The following is a 20,151-nucleotide window of genomic DNA, read 5'->3' as shown; positions in this document are numbered from 1 at the left end:
CGGGGCCACTCCGTCGCCTCATCCCTCCAGCCTTTCCCTGCGCGATCAGCGCCCTCCTCCTGCCCCGCTCGCACGTGTGGGGCCGGGCTGGTGGAGCCGGTTCGCTACTTCCAAGCCGCCCTTCCTTCGCTCCTCAGCGCGTCTCCCTTCAAACCTTGACGCTGTAATTTGTGGCTCAGCTTTTCCAGGGTGTCATTCGCGTTCTCGCTGCTGAGTCCCCGTGTTTTTTGTTTGTTGGTAGTTGTGTGGTGCTTACAGCGCGTTTTCCTCCCGTAGAAAGCGCTGCTGTCGCCTCGAAAACAAGCTGGTGGCAGGCTGAAACCCGCCCACAATTTAGTTTGGTTTTTTTTCCTCTGGTTCTATCATAAGGATGTCCTTGTGTCTTTTAACTCTATGACTACAACCCAACTACATCAAATACATCCACTTAGTTTTACCTTTTATTTTTCTGTTTATCTGTTCATCTTGTCTGTCTGTGCACATTGGCCATAAAATTGCAAATACCTGTGCTTGGTGTAATTCCTGGTCTTGATCAGGTGAAAACTGTTATTTCTATAATGATAGTGCATATTCTATATATTCTTCATGTATATAGAATATATATACATAGAGAGAGAATAGTTCATATTCTGTATATATATGTTCTATAATCTTTTATATATCTATTCTATATAAAATAGTCTATATATATATATATTTCATGGTCTAAGGTAACTTTAAAGTGTTCAAATCTTGTCCTTCTGTACTCAAGCAAAGAACTCCAGTGGGAAGCTCCTGGATTGAAACTCCATAATACTCTGTAGAACTAAATATCCCCATAATCACTGGTAATTTTTAGTAGTTTTTATGCTCTAAATCTTTAAAACTGAGGTTGAACTAATGAGCACAATGTTTTCAAAGGTTTTCTAATAAAAAATTGTGGGTTCATGGTACATTCAGAACAGACAAAGTATATGAAGTTTAGCAGACAAACTTTGCAAGTGTTCTTAGTAGTTTTCCGTATTTATCTGTTGAAAATATTATGAAAACTGTTGCTCTGTAGGCAGCCCTTTGCACAGATAAATCATCTTTCACGTGTTGCTGCTGGACTCCTGCCCAACAAACTTTATTTTTGGCATCAGGGTGTTTGCTCAGAGCTGGTTCAGGAGCAGGTGCTCGACCTCTGGCATCTCCAGATGAAATTGAGACAACTTGAGCTCCTTGCAGAGGCTGCCAGGGCTGTGTGACAGCAGAGCAGAGGTGCCTGGCAGAATAAATTACCAAAAACAGGATGAGCCTGCCTGCCTGGCACCTTTCACAGTGAGAAATTCATAATAAAACCTCATGTGAAGGCAAGTCATCAATATCAGTAACTGGATTGGCACTAATTAAATTTCAGTTTTGTATTTAACTTCCTCACATTTGTTTCATTTTGAGCCAGTTTTTATTTGTTTACTGACTCTGGCTGCTTACTCACTGCCAGGCTTCCATTTCTTCCTGCTGCCAAGGCAGTAATTAATGCTGTAGTTGTTACTCACCACCAGTACTGCATTTTTTTTGGGCTTCCTCTCTTGTTTGTTGTTTTTCCTCGTGATTATTTCCCAAATTATTTTTCTTTCTTAATGACCTCAATTCAGGACGCTTCATAAATCTTTTTTTCCACAGAAGAATTAATTTTCTCCTTTATATTTAACACCTTGGTCTTTCAAGTTACTGCTGCAGGTAACTTTTTCTGTTTCCAGTCCATTTTTATATTCTATTTTTTATTTTTCCAATATGCCAATGGAAACAGCTCCTGATAAAAAGTACCTAAATGAGTTCTAATTCAGGAGTTTCACATCTGGTTGATGTTGTTACACATCTTTTCTTGGCAAAATGAAGTTGCTCAATCTGTGCCTTTATTGAGAGGTCCTGAGGAGGAATGAGTTGTTTCTTTTTAAAATAAATTCATTTTCTGATCAGAGCAGTAACACTGGGGTGTGACTTCTGATTTCCTTGAGGTCATTCAGTGTTGCTGAGTAACCTGGCTTGGCATTTCATGTGCAAACACAAAAAGCAGAACTGATTGAACATTTGAATGTTCCCCTTTCAGTCCATTGAAGAAAATGAAGTTTATCTGCCCAGTGATGAGCTCTGGATCTATGACATGGACAGTGGGCTGTGGTGAGTGGCACCATTGGTATGAAATTACCACCTAAAGCTGATTTTTGTCACTGATGTGCAGGGAAAAGCCTTCGGGGACATTGGTCATGTTAAACAGCAGGTGTTTAATGTCAGCACTGAGGGACAGAGCTGGGCTGGCAAATGAACTCCAGGAAACAAAACCCTGCTGAAGGCTGATTAATTATTGTGTGCAAGGGAATGGTGGCTCCAGGCTCTGTTAGCACAGCTGCATTTACCTGCCAGTTTATTTAGGCTTAGGTTTTTTACATTCACTTTTATGTTAGAGCAGTTAAACACTGGCTACTTGGACTCTTGATCCAGTTACAGTTATACATTTATTATTTTTGCTCTTAATTCCATGTACATTGCAACTCAAAAATAACTCACAACTTGCCCTTTTTCTCTTTCCTTCCACTTTCTTTTTTCCTCCCAAAAATAACTCAGAAGTTGCCCTTTTTCCTTCTACTTTTATTCCTGCCTTTTTTCTCTTTCCTTCCACTTTCCTTCTTCCCCCCCTTTTTTTGTTTCCTTCTTCCCCTCCTTTTTTTGTTTCCTTCTTCCCCCTCCTTTTTTTGTTTCCTTCTTCCCCCTCCTTTTTTTGTTTCCTTCTTCCCCCTCCTTCTTTTTGTTTCCTTCTTCCCCCTTCTTTTTGTTTCCTTCTTCCTCTTTGTTTCCTTCTGTTTGTTTCCCTCTTCTGTTTGTTTCCCTCTTCTGTTTGTTTCCTTCTTCTGTTTGTTTCCTTCTTCTGTTTGTTTCCTTCTTCTGTTTGTTTCCTTCTTCTGTTTGTTTCCTTCTTCTGTTTGTTTCCCTCTTCTCTTCCCCTTTTCCCCTTTCTCCTCTCCTCTTCATCTTCTCTCTCCTTTTGCCCCTTTCCTCTCCTGCCCTTTCCCCCCATTCTCTTGCCCCATTTTCCCCCTTTCTCTCTCTTGCCCCATTTTTCCCCTTTTTCTCTCTTGCCCTATTCCCCTCCCCATTTCTTTCCCCCTGTGACCACGATTTGCTGTCCCATTTTGTGGGAAGGGCTGCCCAAAACCTTTCACATTCCTTGCTTTTCCTTTCTGTGCTCCCAGGGACCAGGAGAGGGATCAGGGTTAAACAGAATTTTCCAGGTTCTGTTCAACCAGGATCTGCTCCTGGCCTGCCTGAGCTGTCCTCTGTTTTCCATTTCTGACATCCCAGCACTGCCAGATTCTCATTTCAGGAGTTCCTGGAGTTAATAATGTTTCCAGATTCTGAATAATTAATATTTCAGCTCTACTGAAGCTCTCCTAATGTGAATCTCACCTCCAGAAAAATCAAATACTTTAGAAACACCCAATATCCACCTGGGAGTTCTCTTCCACCACAGAAGCCCAGCTCCACCTGCAGCTCCTACTTATGGCCCAAACTGTATTTTCACCTTTAGGTCTAAAAATTCTGAATAAATCTCTTTGGGATTGTTACATTTTGGCAGGTTGGAAGGGGTTTAATGTATTTTTTTATTTAATTGCAGGACAATGCACCTGATGGAAGGGGAGTTACCCACCTCCATGTCAGGCAGCTGTGGGGCCAGCATCAATGGGAAGCTGTACATTTTTGGGGGATTTGATGATAAAGGATACAGCAATAGGGTATTGTAGTCTTTTTTCCCCCATAACATTGTATTTTAATAAGTACTAATACTGTTTATCTGGTGAATTTTTATTTGAATTAAAGAGAAATTTCTATTTCTTTAAACCTTCTATATTTATGCCACTGCTTTCCCAATTGGGTTTTTAAAAATATTCTGACAAGCTTAATTGAGACTAATCTCTGAATATCACTTTTCTTTTTGCTCTTTGGTAGCAATTCACTGCTTTAAATGATCAGGTAATAATTAAGGTTAAAATAGAGCCACCAGCTTTCCTTAGAACTGAAAACTGAATTAACAAAAGAGATCGAATCAGTTGTTTTATCATTGAATATAATAAAATCAGAGTTGACTCCTGACTAGAAAACAGTGAAATGGAGCCTCTGGTGAAACTTTCTGCCCATTCTTCCACTTTAACTTTATTTTTTATGGTGTATTTCCCATTTTAAACTCACTGCCAGTTCCTCTTTTACTTCCAGGCTTCTGGTGGGTTGTTTTTTCTGATGTTGATTTGTGTTTTTTTCTGAAAACATTGTCATTTTTCTTTCCTTTCCAGCTGTATTATGTCAATTTGAGAACAAAAACCGGAACCTACAGGTGGAAAAAAATCACAAATTTTAAAGGTCAACCTCCCACACCTCGGGACAAACTTTCCTGCTGGGTGTACAAAAACAGGTACAAAAATATTGAAAATATTAAAAAGATTTAATTTGTGTTCATTGCAGAGAGAAAGGGTTAAAAAGTGAAGAGAACTCAGGGTTGGGATGGAGGAAACTCTGATTTTTAGTTTGACTTGCTGGGGGATTTTGTAACAACTTTGTACCAGAGTTTGCTCACATGAACCAATGGCAAATAAATGGTGAGCTGAACTAATGGTAAATAAAACCCCACTTCAGGAGAGGGCTGGGAGATTTGGGGTAAATTTGTGGGATGTTTTACACTTTAGAAGGCAATCATGCTTCTATTAGATGATTTTAACACATTAAAAAAGTATAAAATTATTAAAAAAGTATATTTAAAAAAAGTATAAAATTACTTTCTCTGCAATATTCATTATTTTAAGCATTAAATTTACCTGCAATAAATCCATGTGGTGGATTCCCAAGGATTTTAAGAGCTGGCAGTTGCAGAGGCATTTCAGGGATTATCTTTATCTTGTAAGGACTGAGTCAGCCTGGACATTTGTGTTGGGAAAGTGACTGAGTGTGTTTAGAAAACAGAAATACTCCAGATTTTCTGTCTGTTATGGAAAATGTCTGGATAATGAGGCAGAAGTGATCACAAGCAGGTGCCCTGTCAGTGCTTTATTATTAAATGTGTTACAAACAGGTCAGAATGTGATTTATAGTGCACATTATCAGATGGAAATGATTTCTTTCTGGACTCCACATCCAAAGAGGTTTTGCATAACTGTGCAATGCCCCTGGGTGCCAGATCTTGGCTTTGTAATTCTAATTTAACTGCAGAGATAGGAAAATAGAGATATTGAACAACTCCTTAGCTGTTAACACAAGATTATTCAAAACTAAATGCATTTATTCAAAGTATTGTGTCACCTGCACGCTGAGAAAATCACCTGGTTTAGATGATAGAGTGGAACCTTTGGATGTAAAAAAAGATTCTTTATGAATGGCCCTTTCCTGGGTGGAATATTGGGCTGGGAGGTGTGTGAGCATCCTTCAGTAGTGCTTGGTTGAAAAATTTCATTTTCAGCCAAAAAGAGACTTTTTGTGTCCTGTGGGACAAAGCTTGGGAACATTTCTTGCCAAAAATCAGACACAGAAGGTAAAAAATGCAGCAGGAGCACAGGAACTTCACTAGGGAAGGGCAGAGAAGGAGGCATTTCACTGTCCTGGGTTTTATTTCCCATTTTTACCTGAGAACAGCACTGGAAATAAACTTTTGGGGAGAGGAACAGAGACTTGGAGGTGTCTTGAATCATTTCCTTGTGTGGGTTTCAGTCAGGTTTGCTGAGGGCTGTGACCTTCACCTTGCTTGGGTTTGCACCAGCAGGTGCAACACAAAATATTCTCTTTGTTTGTATCACTGCCAGTGCAGCATAACCCAAAATACTCATTATTGCAGCTGATTCATTTTCATCTTATTTACAAAAGAATGAGCTGGTTTTGTTCTTTCAGGCTGATTTATTTTGGAGGTTATGGCTGCAGGAAGCACAACGAGCTCAGTGACTGTTTCGATGTCCACGATGCATTTTGGGTAAGAGATTTCCCTCATTCCCACTGATTTCTGATTCAAAAAAAAAAAAGATCCTTCTTATCATCCTTGATGAGCATGAAAATCTGATTTTTCTTTTATTTGTAGCATCAGCAGAAGTGCAAATTTGGACTCTTTTTTAGATTTGAAATTCCATTTGAAATTGGAAATTTAGGTTTGAAATTCCAGATGCTGCACGTTGGGAGTGGTGGTTGTTCCACATATTCCAAGTTCCCAGTGCTGGCCTTGGAATGCAGTGAATTAAATGCTGTCAAAGCTGGATTTTAATCTGAAGGCATATTTTAAAGCTGAAAATCCCAGAAAATGGAAATAATTTTTATAATTAAATGTAATAATTTTTATAATTTATTTCTTTGAAGTAACATTAGGGAATTTATAGCTTCCCAAGTCTAGGTGGCAAATACTCTGAGTTAATTTATTGAGTTTATTTTCCAGAAAGATGCCTGGATTATCAACTTTCCTACAGTAATTTCTTATAATTAATACAAAGATGACTGAGCAGAGCATTGACAGGAAGCTCCTGACATTAGATGTTAAAGACCCAAGAATTGTTTTTTTACAATCTCTTAATTTCTCAATGTGTTACAATGAAATTTAGAAGGTGAAATTTGCTTCAGTATCTGATGTTGGGGCCCAAAGCCAATTTTCAGGTGTCACAGCCTGAACACCCCTGGGTGCTGCTGACCTTCAAGTGAATCTAAGCTGCTGCAGCATTCTTAAAAATATCACCCCACATTTTCATGAAATTGCCTATTTTAGTGTATTTTCTGTTTGGACAGATCCCTTCCAGGTTTGTGTCCTTCACTAAGCAGCAAGATTTTAAAATAAAATATATATATTTTTTTTAATGTCTTCTTTTTTTTTAGGAAGGACAGATATTCTGGGGATGGCACAATGATGTTCATGTTTTTGATACAACCACACAGACTTGGTCTCAGCCAACAATTCGAGTGAGTGGGTTTTAATCTCACACCTTGACACAGTTGGGATTTTACTGACTTTTAAATCATGATTGTGCTCTAGAAACTGGGGACACCTCCCACTGTCCCAGATGCTCCAAGCCCTGTCCAGCCTGGCCTTGGGCACTGCCAGGGATCCAGGGGCAGCCACAGGAAGGCTGGGAATTTCCAATTCCCAATCTCCCACCCATCCCTGCCCTCTGGCACTGGGAGCCATTCCCTGGCTCCTGTCCCTCCATCCCTTGTCCCCAGTCCCTCTCCAGCTCTCCTGGAGCCCCTTCAGGCCCTGCCAGGGGCTCTGAGCTCTCCCTGGAGCTTCTCCTCTCCAGGGGAACATTCCCAGCTCTCCCAGCAGAGGGAAATTGCAAATCTGCATCCGTGTATAATTCCCATGGAAAACCTCTCACAGGAGAGCTCTGCCTTATTGAGATTAAGGTATTCTCTAAAGTTCATAAAACCCAGGTGAGTTTATGTCAGAACTCAGCAGAAGTTGTATATTTTAAAGAGTGTCTGGCAGCTTTTTATGGTCTTTACAAGATGTTCTAAAATCCCAATAAATGCAAAATGTAAAATTCCCATTGCAAAGTAAAAGCCACTTTTGCCACCTTCAGTTCTGATTTACACAGGGAGGATTTTCTGGCATGTGGATATAACATCAAATTTTAAGATGTGATTTCCAGGGGTTTCAGTAGCAGTTCCTGATGGTTTATAGATCAGAAAGTAAAACTGTCCAGGAGATTTTCTGGTGTTCTGAAGGATTATTTTGCTTCTTTCAGGGTGGAGATCCACCTCAGCCTCGAGCAGCTCACACCTGTGCTGTGCTGGGAAATAAAGGTTACATCTTTGGAGGACGAGTGCTGGTAATTCAATATTTCCTTAGCAGTCATATTATTCTCTTGGCAGTTTTTTTTTTTTCTTTTTTCTTGTCATTTTGTAGTAAGAAAAAAAAAATCCCAAATGTTTTTGGCCTAACCTGGATGTTCAGGGCTCTGTATCCAGGATGCTGCTTGTCATCACCCTTTACAAAAAGAATATTTCAGTCTGTAATATTAATGATTGTCCCAAAAAAGGTAAAACACAGATGACTGTGTGGTAAATAACAGGTTTGAGTTGGCTTTCTAATTGAATTTTACCACTTTTTGCACATAAGTGATAGAAATACAGATGTCTGGAAGAGGTCATAGACAAAAGGATGCAATCTGTGCATAAATAATTCAGGATTGGATTGTGGCTGTGTAATTTTTACTCTTCCTGACTCTTTTTAACTGAGAAAAGCCACAGGCACCACCACCCTGATTAAAGCAGGGAGATACTCAAACCTCTCAGCAACACTTGGAATTTCTCCAGTGCTCATTAAAGGAGATTTTCTACTCAGTTCCTCTCTGCTGAAGCGTTGATGTGAGAAACAGATCCTGTAAGGCAAGTTAAAACCCTCCCAATTTCAGTGACTGTGCACTCTTGTGTTTTATTTTAATTGAAGTTTTTAGCTCTTTTCACTACAGCTGATTTAGATCCTTTAATCCTACTCAGCTAGAGGATGAGCCTGGATGTTTTCTATCTCCAAAATTGACAGTGAAGAAGCTTCTGAGAGCCCCCAGTGCTGTGTTCCTGTAGTTGTGGTCTAAAAAAGAGAAGGAATTAGTTTGGGAATGAACATATTCCAGCTCCACCTTGGAAAGCTGCCACAGTCTCAGCCCTGTATTCCCAAATCCTGGCAAACAAAGCGGTGTAAAGTGACCACACCATGTCCAGCCACTTCCCCACCTGCAGGAAGTTTTTATTTAAGTGCCTTTCCAGAGCAAACAGAAAAGAATTCAAATGGATCCTGTTTGTTCCTGCCATGATGTGGCCTTTGATTCAGGATCTCTGGAATTGTTCCCCAAGCCTGAGAGAGCTGCACTCAGCACCTCCCAGAGCTGTGGGGTTGGCCAAAGTGGGTTTGCAGATAACTGAAGGAAATCTAGAGATTTGAGGAGAGTGAAAAATCAGAGTTATCCATGCCCTGAGTGAGCCCTGTGCCCTGTGCTGTGTGCTCACAGCTGACCACAGCCAAGTCCTGCTCCTCCCTCAGGGAGCTGAGAGGGACAAAAACTCCAAATGTGGGGGTGTAAAGGTCCCTTGGATGGTTTGGTGCTGCCCTGGCAGCTCCTGAGCACACAGAGCTCCTTCCCCAGGGCTCTGTGCCCACCCCAGCCTTGCTGCACTCCTGAACTGCTCTCCAACCCCAGCTGGGGTCCATGCAGCCTCTGCCACTGAAATTCTCATTTAGCTGCAGCTCACCTGTCATTCCTGCACTGCCCTCAGAGGATTTGCCCTCAGGCTTCTGGTTAACTCTGACTACAGCATTCTGATCTTAAAAGGTTTTTCTCTTCAGCTTCCTTAAAAACGTGCTAAATTTCAGTGAAACCACTTGGGAAGCCGTGTCAGAGAAGAGTGAAATTGTGGAAAGCTGTGTTTAATTCTGTAGGAGAGCAGCAAGTGTAATTTTCATTATTGATCCATTTTCTGTCCTAGAAATAAATGGAAGGAAACATAAAAAAGGTGAGGGAACATTCAGTGGGGCTTGAGGAGTTAATGTAAGTCATGAAAAGAAAAAGCTAAAGACAGCAGAAAACCACTCAATTTCCTGACACCAGGAATAATTCCTCCCCAAAGGATGAAGTTTTGCTTTTCTCCAGAAATTGAGGAGCAAACACAGGGTTGCTCTGCTCCTCCTTCTCCTTCTAGTTCACCATAATACAAATCTTCCCAGGGAAAAGGCTCTGCAAGGAACCAGAAAGGGCCAGGAAGTGTCATGAGGCTTCTCCTATTCATCTTTCTGGGAGGAAAGGGCACCTTTTTCCAAACTTGGAGCTAGAACTGGTAAAAGAAGATGATGATGATGATGATGATGAGAATCAGTTGTACCAGGAATCATTTGAAAACAGGCTCAGAAGTGTTATGTGGACTCAGTTCCTTCAGGTAAGCCCCTGGAAAAACAGAAATGGGAGAAAGTGGGAAGGAAGGAGAGTTAGTGCAGAAGTTGATGTGAGTCTTATATTTGATTTAAGTGGAAAAGTTTCATGTTGAGAATGAAGTAAATAAACCAAGGTCTTTGCAGCAGCTCTTCACACATCTGGTGCCTTAATGTAAGCATGTTTGTATTTCCTGTCAGCTAAGCTCAGAAGATCCATGGAGCTGCAGTCCTTCTCTTGGCAGAGCTTGGAGCTGGAATAGCTTTTGGTTGTAAATCCAGGAGGGAGAGCTGCAGAATTCCTGGGAATAATGTCACCCTTACAGCCTCTCTTGGTGCTAATCCTGAGACCAGGCAGCTCCTGCCTAACCTGCACTGGGCTCAAAGAAATCAACTTGCAGAGATAAGCAGAGTGTCTCAGGAGCCCTTGGAGCTCCAAGGGAAATTCCAGCCCTCTTAGGAGGCTTGGTGCTTTTTAGCCAATTAAAAATCATTTTAGGATTGGCAGCAGAATGATGAAATAGAACAGCAAAGAGAAGTCCATGAGAAGCTGCAGGAGAGCTGTGGCAAGTGATGCTCCTGTAAACCTGAGGGCTTCCAGCTTCCCAGAGAGGGCTTGGGCAGAAAGGAGCTTTTATTTGCTAAGGGCCTCAGTCTTGGACAGTTGGTGGTGTTTTGAATTCAAAATGAGCTTGCTGTAATTCTGCATCTGCCCAGCTGTTGAACCATGAGAATGCAAAGATTTTTTGATTTCCCAGGGAGCAGGAAAGAGAATTTCTCCATCTTCTGCCTAATGCCCAGGAAAGGAAAGTCAGCGAGGAGGTCTTGAACAGGATCCTCTTGAAACCTTAATTTTCACCATAACAGCAACTTTCTCTGATAGATATCCTTTATATCAAATTGGTTTACTCCAACATGATTATTTCCAGTTGTAGAGGCCAGGATGTTGGGTTTGCCCCAAATGTACGGAAGATCCCAACTGCACTTTGCTTTCAGCTTGGATGATTTGATCCCCTCATGATTTCAAAGGAAGGAGTAGGAAACTGGAGAGAGGAGTCATGGAAGACAGATCTGTTCCCCTGGCTGGCAGCTGGACCACACTTGGTTGTTTTTGGGTTGTTTTTAGGCAATGCCCCAAACCCTCACAATCTGCTTGTGTTTATCCTGTGTCCCTCCCCAAAAGGCTCTTCCCATTGCCCTCCCAGCCCAGCAGGGTTGGCAGTGCTTGGCAGAGGAGGTTGTGGCATTCCTGAAATCCCTGAGAGATTTCCCTGAAATGCCTGAGAGACTTCCCAGAGCTGTGCTGGGCAGCTCTGGGGGTCCCTCAGCCTCCCTGCTGGGTACCAGCCCTCCTTTCAGCCTAGCTCTGCCTCAGGATCTGCCACCTGGAGAAAAAGCCTCTTTTTCTAATAGATCTATGGACTGCCCAGGGAGAAAAGGAGTTGGAAGGTAAGGCAAGAAACATTTCCCTACTTCCCAACTGGTTTTTGTAGTTCCCAGGGGAATCACAGCTCCCAGGCAAGCAAAGAAATCCTGTTATCACCTTCTCCACCCTCCCCCAGGCAGGCAGAGACTTCTCCATCTCAAACCCCAGGCAGATGAGCAAGAGGAAAGATTTTCTATTTGATTCGGTGGCAAATGCTAAAAGGTCCTAAATAAAACCTTGCTGGTGGTCACTTTGTGAAAGGAAAAGAGGGAAAAGCACAAATGGTGGACATTTCTGGGAATAGCCAGAGTACAGCACTACCAGGATACTCCAAGGAGTAGTGACCAGACAGGAGCATCCAAACTTCTGATCACAAAGCCAAGGAAAGTAACAGCAGGCAACAACAGGAGAGTAAAACACCTTCTGCACTGCCCTGCCAGGAGTTCTGTGGATGGAAATTAAAAACATTTGCAGGAACTGGATAAAATCCCACAAAGTTCTTCACTTTTAGAAGCTAAAATTGGCCCCATAGTGCTGTTGCATGACTGGAAATATTTCTGCCAGGCACTTTCCTGAGTGTTGCATGGTTTTTTGTGAGGAGAAAAGCTTTTCATCTGCCACATAATTCAGATTTATGCTAAGGCAAGTGGGTACAGATTTCTTCAAACTATTGGTACTTGGAATATTCTGTCCCAGGAAGGCCTCACTGAAATATTTTGTTTATTGTTTGCTTAAAATAACCCGAGTGGGATTTTATTTCTTTGTTGTAGCAAACCAGAATGAATGATTTGCACTGCCTGAATTTAGACACTTGGACTTGGTCTGGAAGGTAAGTTTGCTTTTGTAACACTTAAAACTGAATTTAGAAGATGGAAACATATTGTTAAATAGTTCCAGAGCTATTCCTGCAGCTTTTCCAAGAGGAGAATGAGGGTTTGGGGACTCCTAACAGCTGCTGCCTTGTGATTTCAATGGAATTGAATTTTGATAGTGGTTACTGAGCTTTTCCTGCTCTGCACCAGAGCTTTGATGGTGCTGTTTAAAGCACAGCATGGAGTGATTTAACACCCTCATTTGCAGCCTGGCTCCATTTATCCAGATGGAATTCCAGGTTTTTAGGGCTTTTTGAATGCTGGGTTTAATGTCTGTAGTTACAGCACAGATTGGGAAAAGGTCTCTTCCATAAAAGGCCATGAAATCCTTAAAAAATGAAGATTTTTCCAAAATTCAAGTTATTTCCATATTGTGATCCAAGAAAAGCTCATAATATTTATCCATGATCCAAATATGTATATATTTTTATATTGGATTGCTGTAAATTTATATATTAATATAGAAATATTTATATACTTATATATTGGATCACTGTAAATTTAGGAATCTTCTGTTCAGCTCTTGCAGCACCTCTGCAGAATCTTTAAGACTGAAAAAAGAAAAAAAAATTAAGATATTGATGGGAAAAAAGAGTTTTCAGTATATGCTGCTGTTGGCACCTCACAGGAGATAAAACCTTTGTATTTATTTGTTATTATTTAGTCCTCTGATCACAAAAGGATCTAATAATTATTTATTAATAAATAATGATTTTATTTACTAAACAGTCAAGTTGGTTTTTCTTACCCAGCTCTGCCCAGCTTTCCTGAGGAATTGCCCAATAGGAACCTGCTAACCCAGCATTAGCATCCAGCAGGAGATTGCAAAATTCATTTCAGCTGCCACTGCCCAGAAGTTGCTTTCCCTGCCTTGAGCTCTACTCAACTCATTCAATATTTGATTATTTCTGGTACTGGCATCATTTCTTGTGCATAAAAATTGAAATTTTATCAATTATCAGTATCTGTTTGATACTTTTTTTAACCATCAAAGCCCAGGCTGCCCCTTGGCCAATTTTAGAAGCCTCTTTTCTTCACTTGGATTCAAACAAATATTACAGCTTGGCCCTGAGTGCCAAAGTGAGCAGGGCACTTCTTCAATCCCTTTTAATTATCTCTGATAAACTGGTTTTTGGCATATCAGCATCTTTACTGTTCACATTCTCAAGCAAACCCAACTAAACTAAAATAAATTTTAATACAGCTCAGCTGAAATAGATTTCAAATGAGATTTTATCAATAATAAACCTCCATCTGTTCTGTACTTAGGAATTCCCCTCTTTACTCATATTTATTTCCAAGTCTGGGTGAGCCCAGCTTGAAGAGGTGGTACCTTTTGGATCAGAGGTAAAACCACAAATCCTTGTGTCATTTAAAATCATTTTCCTTGGAGTGAAGAGCCTGGAGCCCCTCGGGATTCATCAATTTGATCTCAATTAACTGTTCCCTTATGTGTACATAGAATTTATTTGGATATTTAATCTCTTTCTTCACTGGGAAAACACCCAAGGTGGCTCTAGGACAAACTGAAATTTTCTGCCAAATAAATTTAAATTAAAGAATTAAACAATTTCAGCATTGTTTGAAGATTTGGGGGGTTTGTTTCTTTGTTTCCCCAGGATTAATATCAGTGGAGAGAAGCCCAGAGATCGCTCCTGGCACACGCTGACCCCCATAGGGGAGGACAGACTTTTCCTTTTTGGAGGACTAAGCTCTGATAATGTTCCTTTGAGTGAGTAATGGAGACTAAAAAAGTAATTGTAATTCTCTTGTGCATTTCAGATCACACTGACAGGGGATGGGATGATTGACAGGAGTTGCTTTTGTAGAAAAGGCAGCTTGTTTCCATGAAAAAACCTGAAATTAGCAAAAGTAATTTGAAGATAAATAATAATTCCACAGATAAATCCACTGGGAGGAGATGATTTCCTCAATTTGCCCAAAAGAAAGGGATTGGGTGTGTTTTAATTCCAGACTTCAGTGCAGGGAGGGTTCTGGGACAACATTAAATCACAAGGAGTGAAAAGAGGCAGCTTCATGAAGTGCTGATGTTCCTGCTACCTAAATAAACATGCTCTTGGAGCTGCTTGTGTGAATAAAAGGCTATTTTTTTATCCCAAAAACCCCACTAATGAGCTTTATAATAATTATTATAATAATTCTCCCATTGCAGGTGATGGTTGGATCCACAGCATTGCAACAAACGGATGGAAGCAGCTCACCCACCTGCCCAAGAGCAGGCCCAGGTACAGAAACAGAATCCTTCTTCAAAATGAACCAGTTTTGAAATTCTTGAACAGTATTTTTAAAGAATATTTTAAAATATTAATGCCGTGTGGTTGAATAGTTTGCTTTAACACCTTTTTTGCCTTTATACCTCATTTTAATTTCTGTATTTGATGCTTATTTTCTTATTTTGTGGTGAAGGATATGGGTGTCCAGCTGACCTGGTACTCTGTAGCCAAATTATTTCTCTATAAACAAACCATAAAAAATTGGAGGAATAAATAACCAAGGAGAATAATAAAAGCTCTTTAATATTTATAAATTATTAGAAACAGGGGAGGAGAGACCATGAAAAACTTGATTCCTCTTTCAGTGTTCAAAAGCAAAATTGAGTGTTATTGAAGCATGATCTGTGTTTCTAAGTTAAAAACTATTGAACTGATTTGCTCTGGATAGTAAATATTCAGATTTTCATTGAATTAATTCCCTGCATTCAGCCAGGAACTCCCAGCACAATTTTATATCATAATATCTATCACAAGGTTTTTTTTTAATTACAATATTTATATCATATCACAATTTTTATTATTTTTTTTCTGATACAAAAATATTCAGTTCTGCTCTGCTCCCTGCCTTGTTACTGAAGTAATTAATTCATTTTCTTCCTGTTTTATCCTGTTCTGGGCTGTCTCTTAAACACAACAGCCACAACTAAACCAACTTTTCTGCCTTTTACCCCTCAAACTCTTCCAAGCCCACATAAACTCAGCCCTCAGCCTCACCAAATATTCAGTTTATGATCTGTGATATTTTTATGCTATTTCAGCACTGAGGAGTCTTTAATCACAGCACAGCAGGAGCAGCCAGGGCTCTGGGCTCAGCTCTTGAGTCTCCCAAACCTTCCCTGTGCTGGCATTTTCCCTGGGATGTGCTGGAATGTTCCATTCTGTGCTGGGAGAATCAGGGACCCCTGAGCCCGGGGGGTTTTGGATTTGGGGTTTGGGTTTTAGGGCTGAGGAGCTTCCCTGGACCTAAATCTGCCTAGAACTAAAGGACATCCCCTCCTTCAAGCAAAACCTCCTGGATTTTTCCAGGAAACCATGGATTTTTCCATTTCCCAGAATTGTTAGGGTGGGAAGGGACCTCTGGAGATCCCCCAGTTCAGCCCCCTGCCAGTGTCACCTGCAGCAGGTGACACTGGGATGTGTGGGTAAAAAGAACCACACCAAAAGCCTCTCCACACACTGAACTGCTTAAAGTGTCAAGTATTTGTACCAGAATTTTATTTTTTGCAGCTAGAAAAGCTTTAAATCAGTTCAGCTGCTCTTCAAATGCAGAGCAGTAATACATCTCTGTGTACTTCTTTAATTTATTTCTCTTACTTTGTAATGAAATTTATTAGTGTCTTCCTGATGCTTCTGCAACTCTGACTCCCTCCCTAAATTCTGTAGAGAATAATTTCCTTCAACCTCCACTTTTAGCAATTTCTAAAGAATTGCCTTCTCAGGTGATCCTGAATTGGTAGAAAATCCTGTTCCTCCCTCTGTCTGTCAATTTTAGTTTTGATTGCTGGGTTGATTAACCCCTGGATTCCTTCACATAATTGGTAGAAAACACTGTTCCTTTTTCTGTCCATCAATTTTAGTTTTGCATGCTGGGTTGAAATAAAATACAAATTTTATCTCCTGGATTCCCAATGTTTTCATTCCCAAAATTGTGGAAAATACCATTCCTCCCTCTGTCCATCAATTTCAGTTTTGCATGCTGGGTTGAACTAGAGAACAAACTGTTTAACCCTTGGATTCCTTCCCATAACTGGTAGAAAATCCTGTTCCTCCCTCTGTCCATCAATTTTAGTTTTGCATGCTGGGTTGAAATAAAGAACAAATTTTAACCCCTGGATTCCCAATGTGTTCATTCCCAAAACTGGTAGAAAACACTGTTCCTTTTTCTGTCCATCAGTTTTATTCAGCCAACATTTTGCATGCTGGGTTGAAATAAAATACAAATTTTAACCCCTGGATTCCCCCTGTTTTCATTCCCAAAATTGTAGAAAATCCTGTTCCTCCCTCTGTCAATCAATTTTAGTTTTGCATGCTGGGTTGAAATCAAATACAAATTTTAAGCAGTGTATTCCCAATGTTTTCTTTGGCATGATTGGTAGAAAATCCTGTTCCTCCCTCTGTCCATCACTTTTAGTTTTGCATGCTGGGTTGAATAGAGAACAAAGTGTTTAACCCCTGAATTCCCAATGTTTTCATTCCCATGATTGGCAGAAAATCCTGTTCCTCCCTCTGTCCATGAATTTCAGTTTTGCATGCTGGGTTGAATAGAGCCCCAAGTGTTTAACCCCTGGGTTGCCAATGTTCTCATTGCCATGTGATGCTGTTGCTGTGCTGGAAGAGCCCTGTGTGATTGAATAACGTGCTTTGTTAGAATGTTTAGGTGATAAGTTAGAGCAGCCCATGGGAGGCCAGGAGCTCTCAGGCAGTAGGAAAAGCCTCAGGTTTCAAGCTAGGATGTCAGCAGAGCCCAGGCAGGAAAGGCTTCCCCGTGTTCTCCGTGACCAAGCCCAGATTTCCCTAATGCAGAGCAGGCAGAGACTGATCTGGCACAGGTATGAGGAAGGGAAAAGGTGAGGAACCTGCTAAGGACTCATGAGAGAAAGTGGGGACGTTGTTTTTTTGCATGAAACTGCAGTGGTGTGTTTGATTTTGCTTCAGTGGCTCTAAAGTCCATCAGCAGTGGTGATAGAGCAGAAAAATCTAATCATGAAAAATAAAATCCCCACCAGGGGTGGCTGCTGAAGGGGCAGGATCTTTCTGAAAGTTCTAAAGTCAGGATTTGCTTTTGTGGGGCCTTTATGATGAAACTTCCTTGGTGTGCTGGAAGTTACTGACTCACAGCAAGTGACCCCAGGAATCTCTGGGGGAAGGGTAACACTGGAACAGGAGAACTGGAGATCCAAGTGTCAGCACTGAGACCCCCCAGGCTGAAGGCCACGAGAAAATTGTACTTGTGAGCCAAAGAACGTGGAAAATTGCAAAAGGAAAAGCTTGGCAAAAGCTTGGTTTGTAGAGTTGCCAAAAAAATTTTCCACTGTGGTGATAAATAAGACAAAGTTGATATACCCAGAATACAGAAAAGTCAAATAATGACAAAATATATTGGTCTGTATGAAAATAACTCTCATGAGCTGGGGAGTTACATTGCTCTCTTATTTGATATTATTAAACAAACAAGTAATAAATTTTAAGGTGTTCTTTTTTACCTCTGAAATAATGGTTTTGCCTTGCTGCTAACAGCCAAGTCCTTGTTCCTTGGGCACTCACTGTGTTTGTGTTTGATTTGCAGGTTGTGGCACACAGCCTGCCTTGGGCAGGAGGGAGAAGTGATGGTGTTTGGGGGCAGCAAAGATGATTTGCTTTTTATGGACACGGTCAGTAAACTGAACAGTAAATCCCATCACTGGGATAATTATAATTAATATCAAATCATGGAATGGTTTCAGTTGGGAGGGGCCTTAAAGTCCATTTAATCCACCCCAGCCTGGCCTTGGACACTGCCACAGATGGGGAGTCCAAAACCTCTGAGCAAATAAATAAATAAAATATATTAATAAATATATTAATTAAAGAAAATTAGTTGAACTTGGAAGAAAAAGCTGCAACATCACCTGGTCTCTATAGGAAAACTTCAGTGTATAAATATATTAATTGAATAATTTTAATTAATTTTTTTAAAAATCCCAAATCAGATTGAGTTTGGCTCAAACAATTTGCTCAAATTGGTAACTGAAACCATTACAAATTACAAATCACTGAGGAAATTATTACAATTTACATACCTCAGATTATAAATTAATTATAATTTTCACACCAGTGAGGAATCCCCACCTGAGGCTTTCTTGACTGACAGAATAAAAAGGAATTTGTAATTCAGGTTCCTTGTAAATCGTGGGTCAAGGAGAATATTTCTAAATGATGCTCATGGTAATAAATGTGACATTACTGTAGAGAACTGCTGAGGGGGATAAGTTGTTTGCCATTCTAATGGTTCTTTTCTTCTCTTGCTCAGGGTCACTGCAGTGACTTGTTGATATTTCAGACTCAGCCTTACTCCCTGCTCAGGTGAGTTGGAGTTACAGAATCCCAGAATGGTTTAGGCTGGGCTGAAATCCCATCGTGCTCCATGGGCAGGACACCTCCCCTTACCCCAGGTGTTGTTTCAGCCCCCTGCTCCTGCAGAAATTGGGTGAAATTCCCAATTTCCTGCTCAGGAAATACCTGAACCCTTCAGTTTGTGATGCTGCACAGCAGTTGAATCACTGGTACTGTGTAATTCCTGTACCTGTAATTAACACCTGTAATTAATGCACATCAGCTTTTGCTAGGTATCATTTGTTAGAATAGAAACCATTTACTTCATGGTTTTTTCTTTTTTTCCTATTTCCCTTCCTCAGGCTGTGTCTTGACTGCATTGGGAAGAACGCAGCTCTCCTGGAGAAGCAAATTCCCTGTTTGCCACCCAAACTTGTGCAGGAAGTGCTGAAAAAAATCACATTTTGGGCTGCCATGACCCACAGGCAGGAGAGGAAAGCTGAGACTGAGAGACAAAGCCAGCTGCAGTGCACATGAGGCAGGGCAGGGAGCTGTGGGACACCTGCCAGGGCTTGTCCAGAGCTCTGTGCTCTGCCCTGCAGCTCTGTGCTCTGCTGGATTCCTGAGGGAAGTTTGACAACAAATCCTTTTGATGGGAATCTCTCGTTTCCTGCGTTATGGAAAACTGATCCAACTTCATTTCTAGATAATTGTTCACCTCTGCTCTCGTGGTTTTGACCACACAGCCCTCACAACCTTTTGTTCTTTTGGAAGGGGACATTTTGTTCTTTTGGAAGGATCCAATTCAGCTGGATAAAATATGGTTTGAGTTTAAAAACCCTCCTTGGCCTTACCCCCATCAGCCTTCCCAAAAAGATAAATTCACCTCGGTGTCTTGGGGACATTCACACCTTGTCAGTCTTAAAGGTAACAAATTTACCACCCCCCAAATGTTGGTTCCACCTGGCTCTGACCAAAATCCAACCCTGGAGCCTCACATCTCCCACTTCAAGTAGGAAAATCCACCTGGGAATTGTGGAACTTGGAAGAAAAAGCTGCAACACCACCTGGTCTCTATAGGACAACTTCAGTTCATCACCTGGTTTTACTGTTTCTGCCATCAGGAAATCCTTTTGGAAATAAGTTGTATATTGTATTTTGGATGTGCAAAGTTTGTATTTCATTCTTGTTAAAAAACAACAACAACAAAGTTGTTTATTTATTGTTTTAAAAAAAAAGCAAATGTAGTACTGGTTATTTTTCTGTTTCAAATATTTACTTAACAGGAGCACAGTCATTAAAATTTTATAGAGAGTTGAAGCAAGAGGCATTTGGACACATCTTTGATTGGACACATCTTTGGTTTTAAAGTCTGTAGAATTACTTATTTGGGGAAAAGAGCTTTGGGGGGAGCAAATATGTTTCAGAAAGGAAGTTCTGTGATTGGTTATTTTAACAATCACAAACTCCTCCTCCTCCTCCTTTTTGGGGGAGGGAGAGTTCAGATGCCCCCCTGAACCCCAGGGTTTGATTTTGGGGGGCTCAGGTGCCTCCAGGGTTCATTTTGTTGGCTTCAAGTGCCCCCAAGGTTCATTCTGGGAGGGCTGAGGTGTCCCCCGTGGTTAATTT

At 40.8% G+C, this 20,151-nt stretch overlaps 1 protein-coding gene across 2 annotated transcripts; it reads left to right on the top strand.

Moving 5' to 3' along the window:
• The first annotated feature begins 2,076 nt into the window (after nt 1–2,076).
• KLHDC1 (kelch domain containing 1) lies at nt 2,077–19,842 on the top strand. 2 transcript variants are annotated; one of them, XM_014311846.2, is made up of 13 exons: nt 2,077–2,142; nt 3,635–3,752; nt 4,308–4,426; nt 5,890–5,968; nt 6,853–6,936; nt 7,722–7,805; nt 9,673–9,906; nt 12,095–12,153; nt 13,816–13,928; nt 14,370–14,442; nt 17,777–17,861; nt 18,500–18,552; nt 18,885–19,842. In XM_014311846.2, the coding sequence occupies exons 1-13, from the start codon at nt 2,126–2,128 to the stop codon at nt 19,057–19,059; spliced, it is 1,293 nt and encodes a 430-aa protein (XP_014167321.2). In that variant the 5' UTR covers nt 2,077–2,125; the 3' UTR covers nt 19,060–19,842. The 2 variants fall into 2 exon arrangements, with proteins under 2 accessions (XP_014167321.2, XP_030922164.1); XM_031066304.1 differs by lacking the exon at nt 9,673–9,906.
• The last annotated feature ends 309 nt before the right edge of the window (nt 19,843–20,151 follow it).

The sequence above is a fragment of the Geospiza fortis genome, unplaced genomic scaffold, assembly GCF_000277835.1.
Source record: "Geospiza fortis unplaced genomic scaffold, GeoFor_1.0 scaffold23, whole genome shotgun sequence".
Classification (NCBI taxonomy): Eukaryota; Metazoa; Chordata; class Aves; order Passeriformes; family Thraupidae; genus Geospiza; species Geospiza fortis.
The sequence above is the reverse complement of the archived record's forward strand: the minus strand, read 5'-3'. Positions and strand labels throughout refer to the sequence as shown.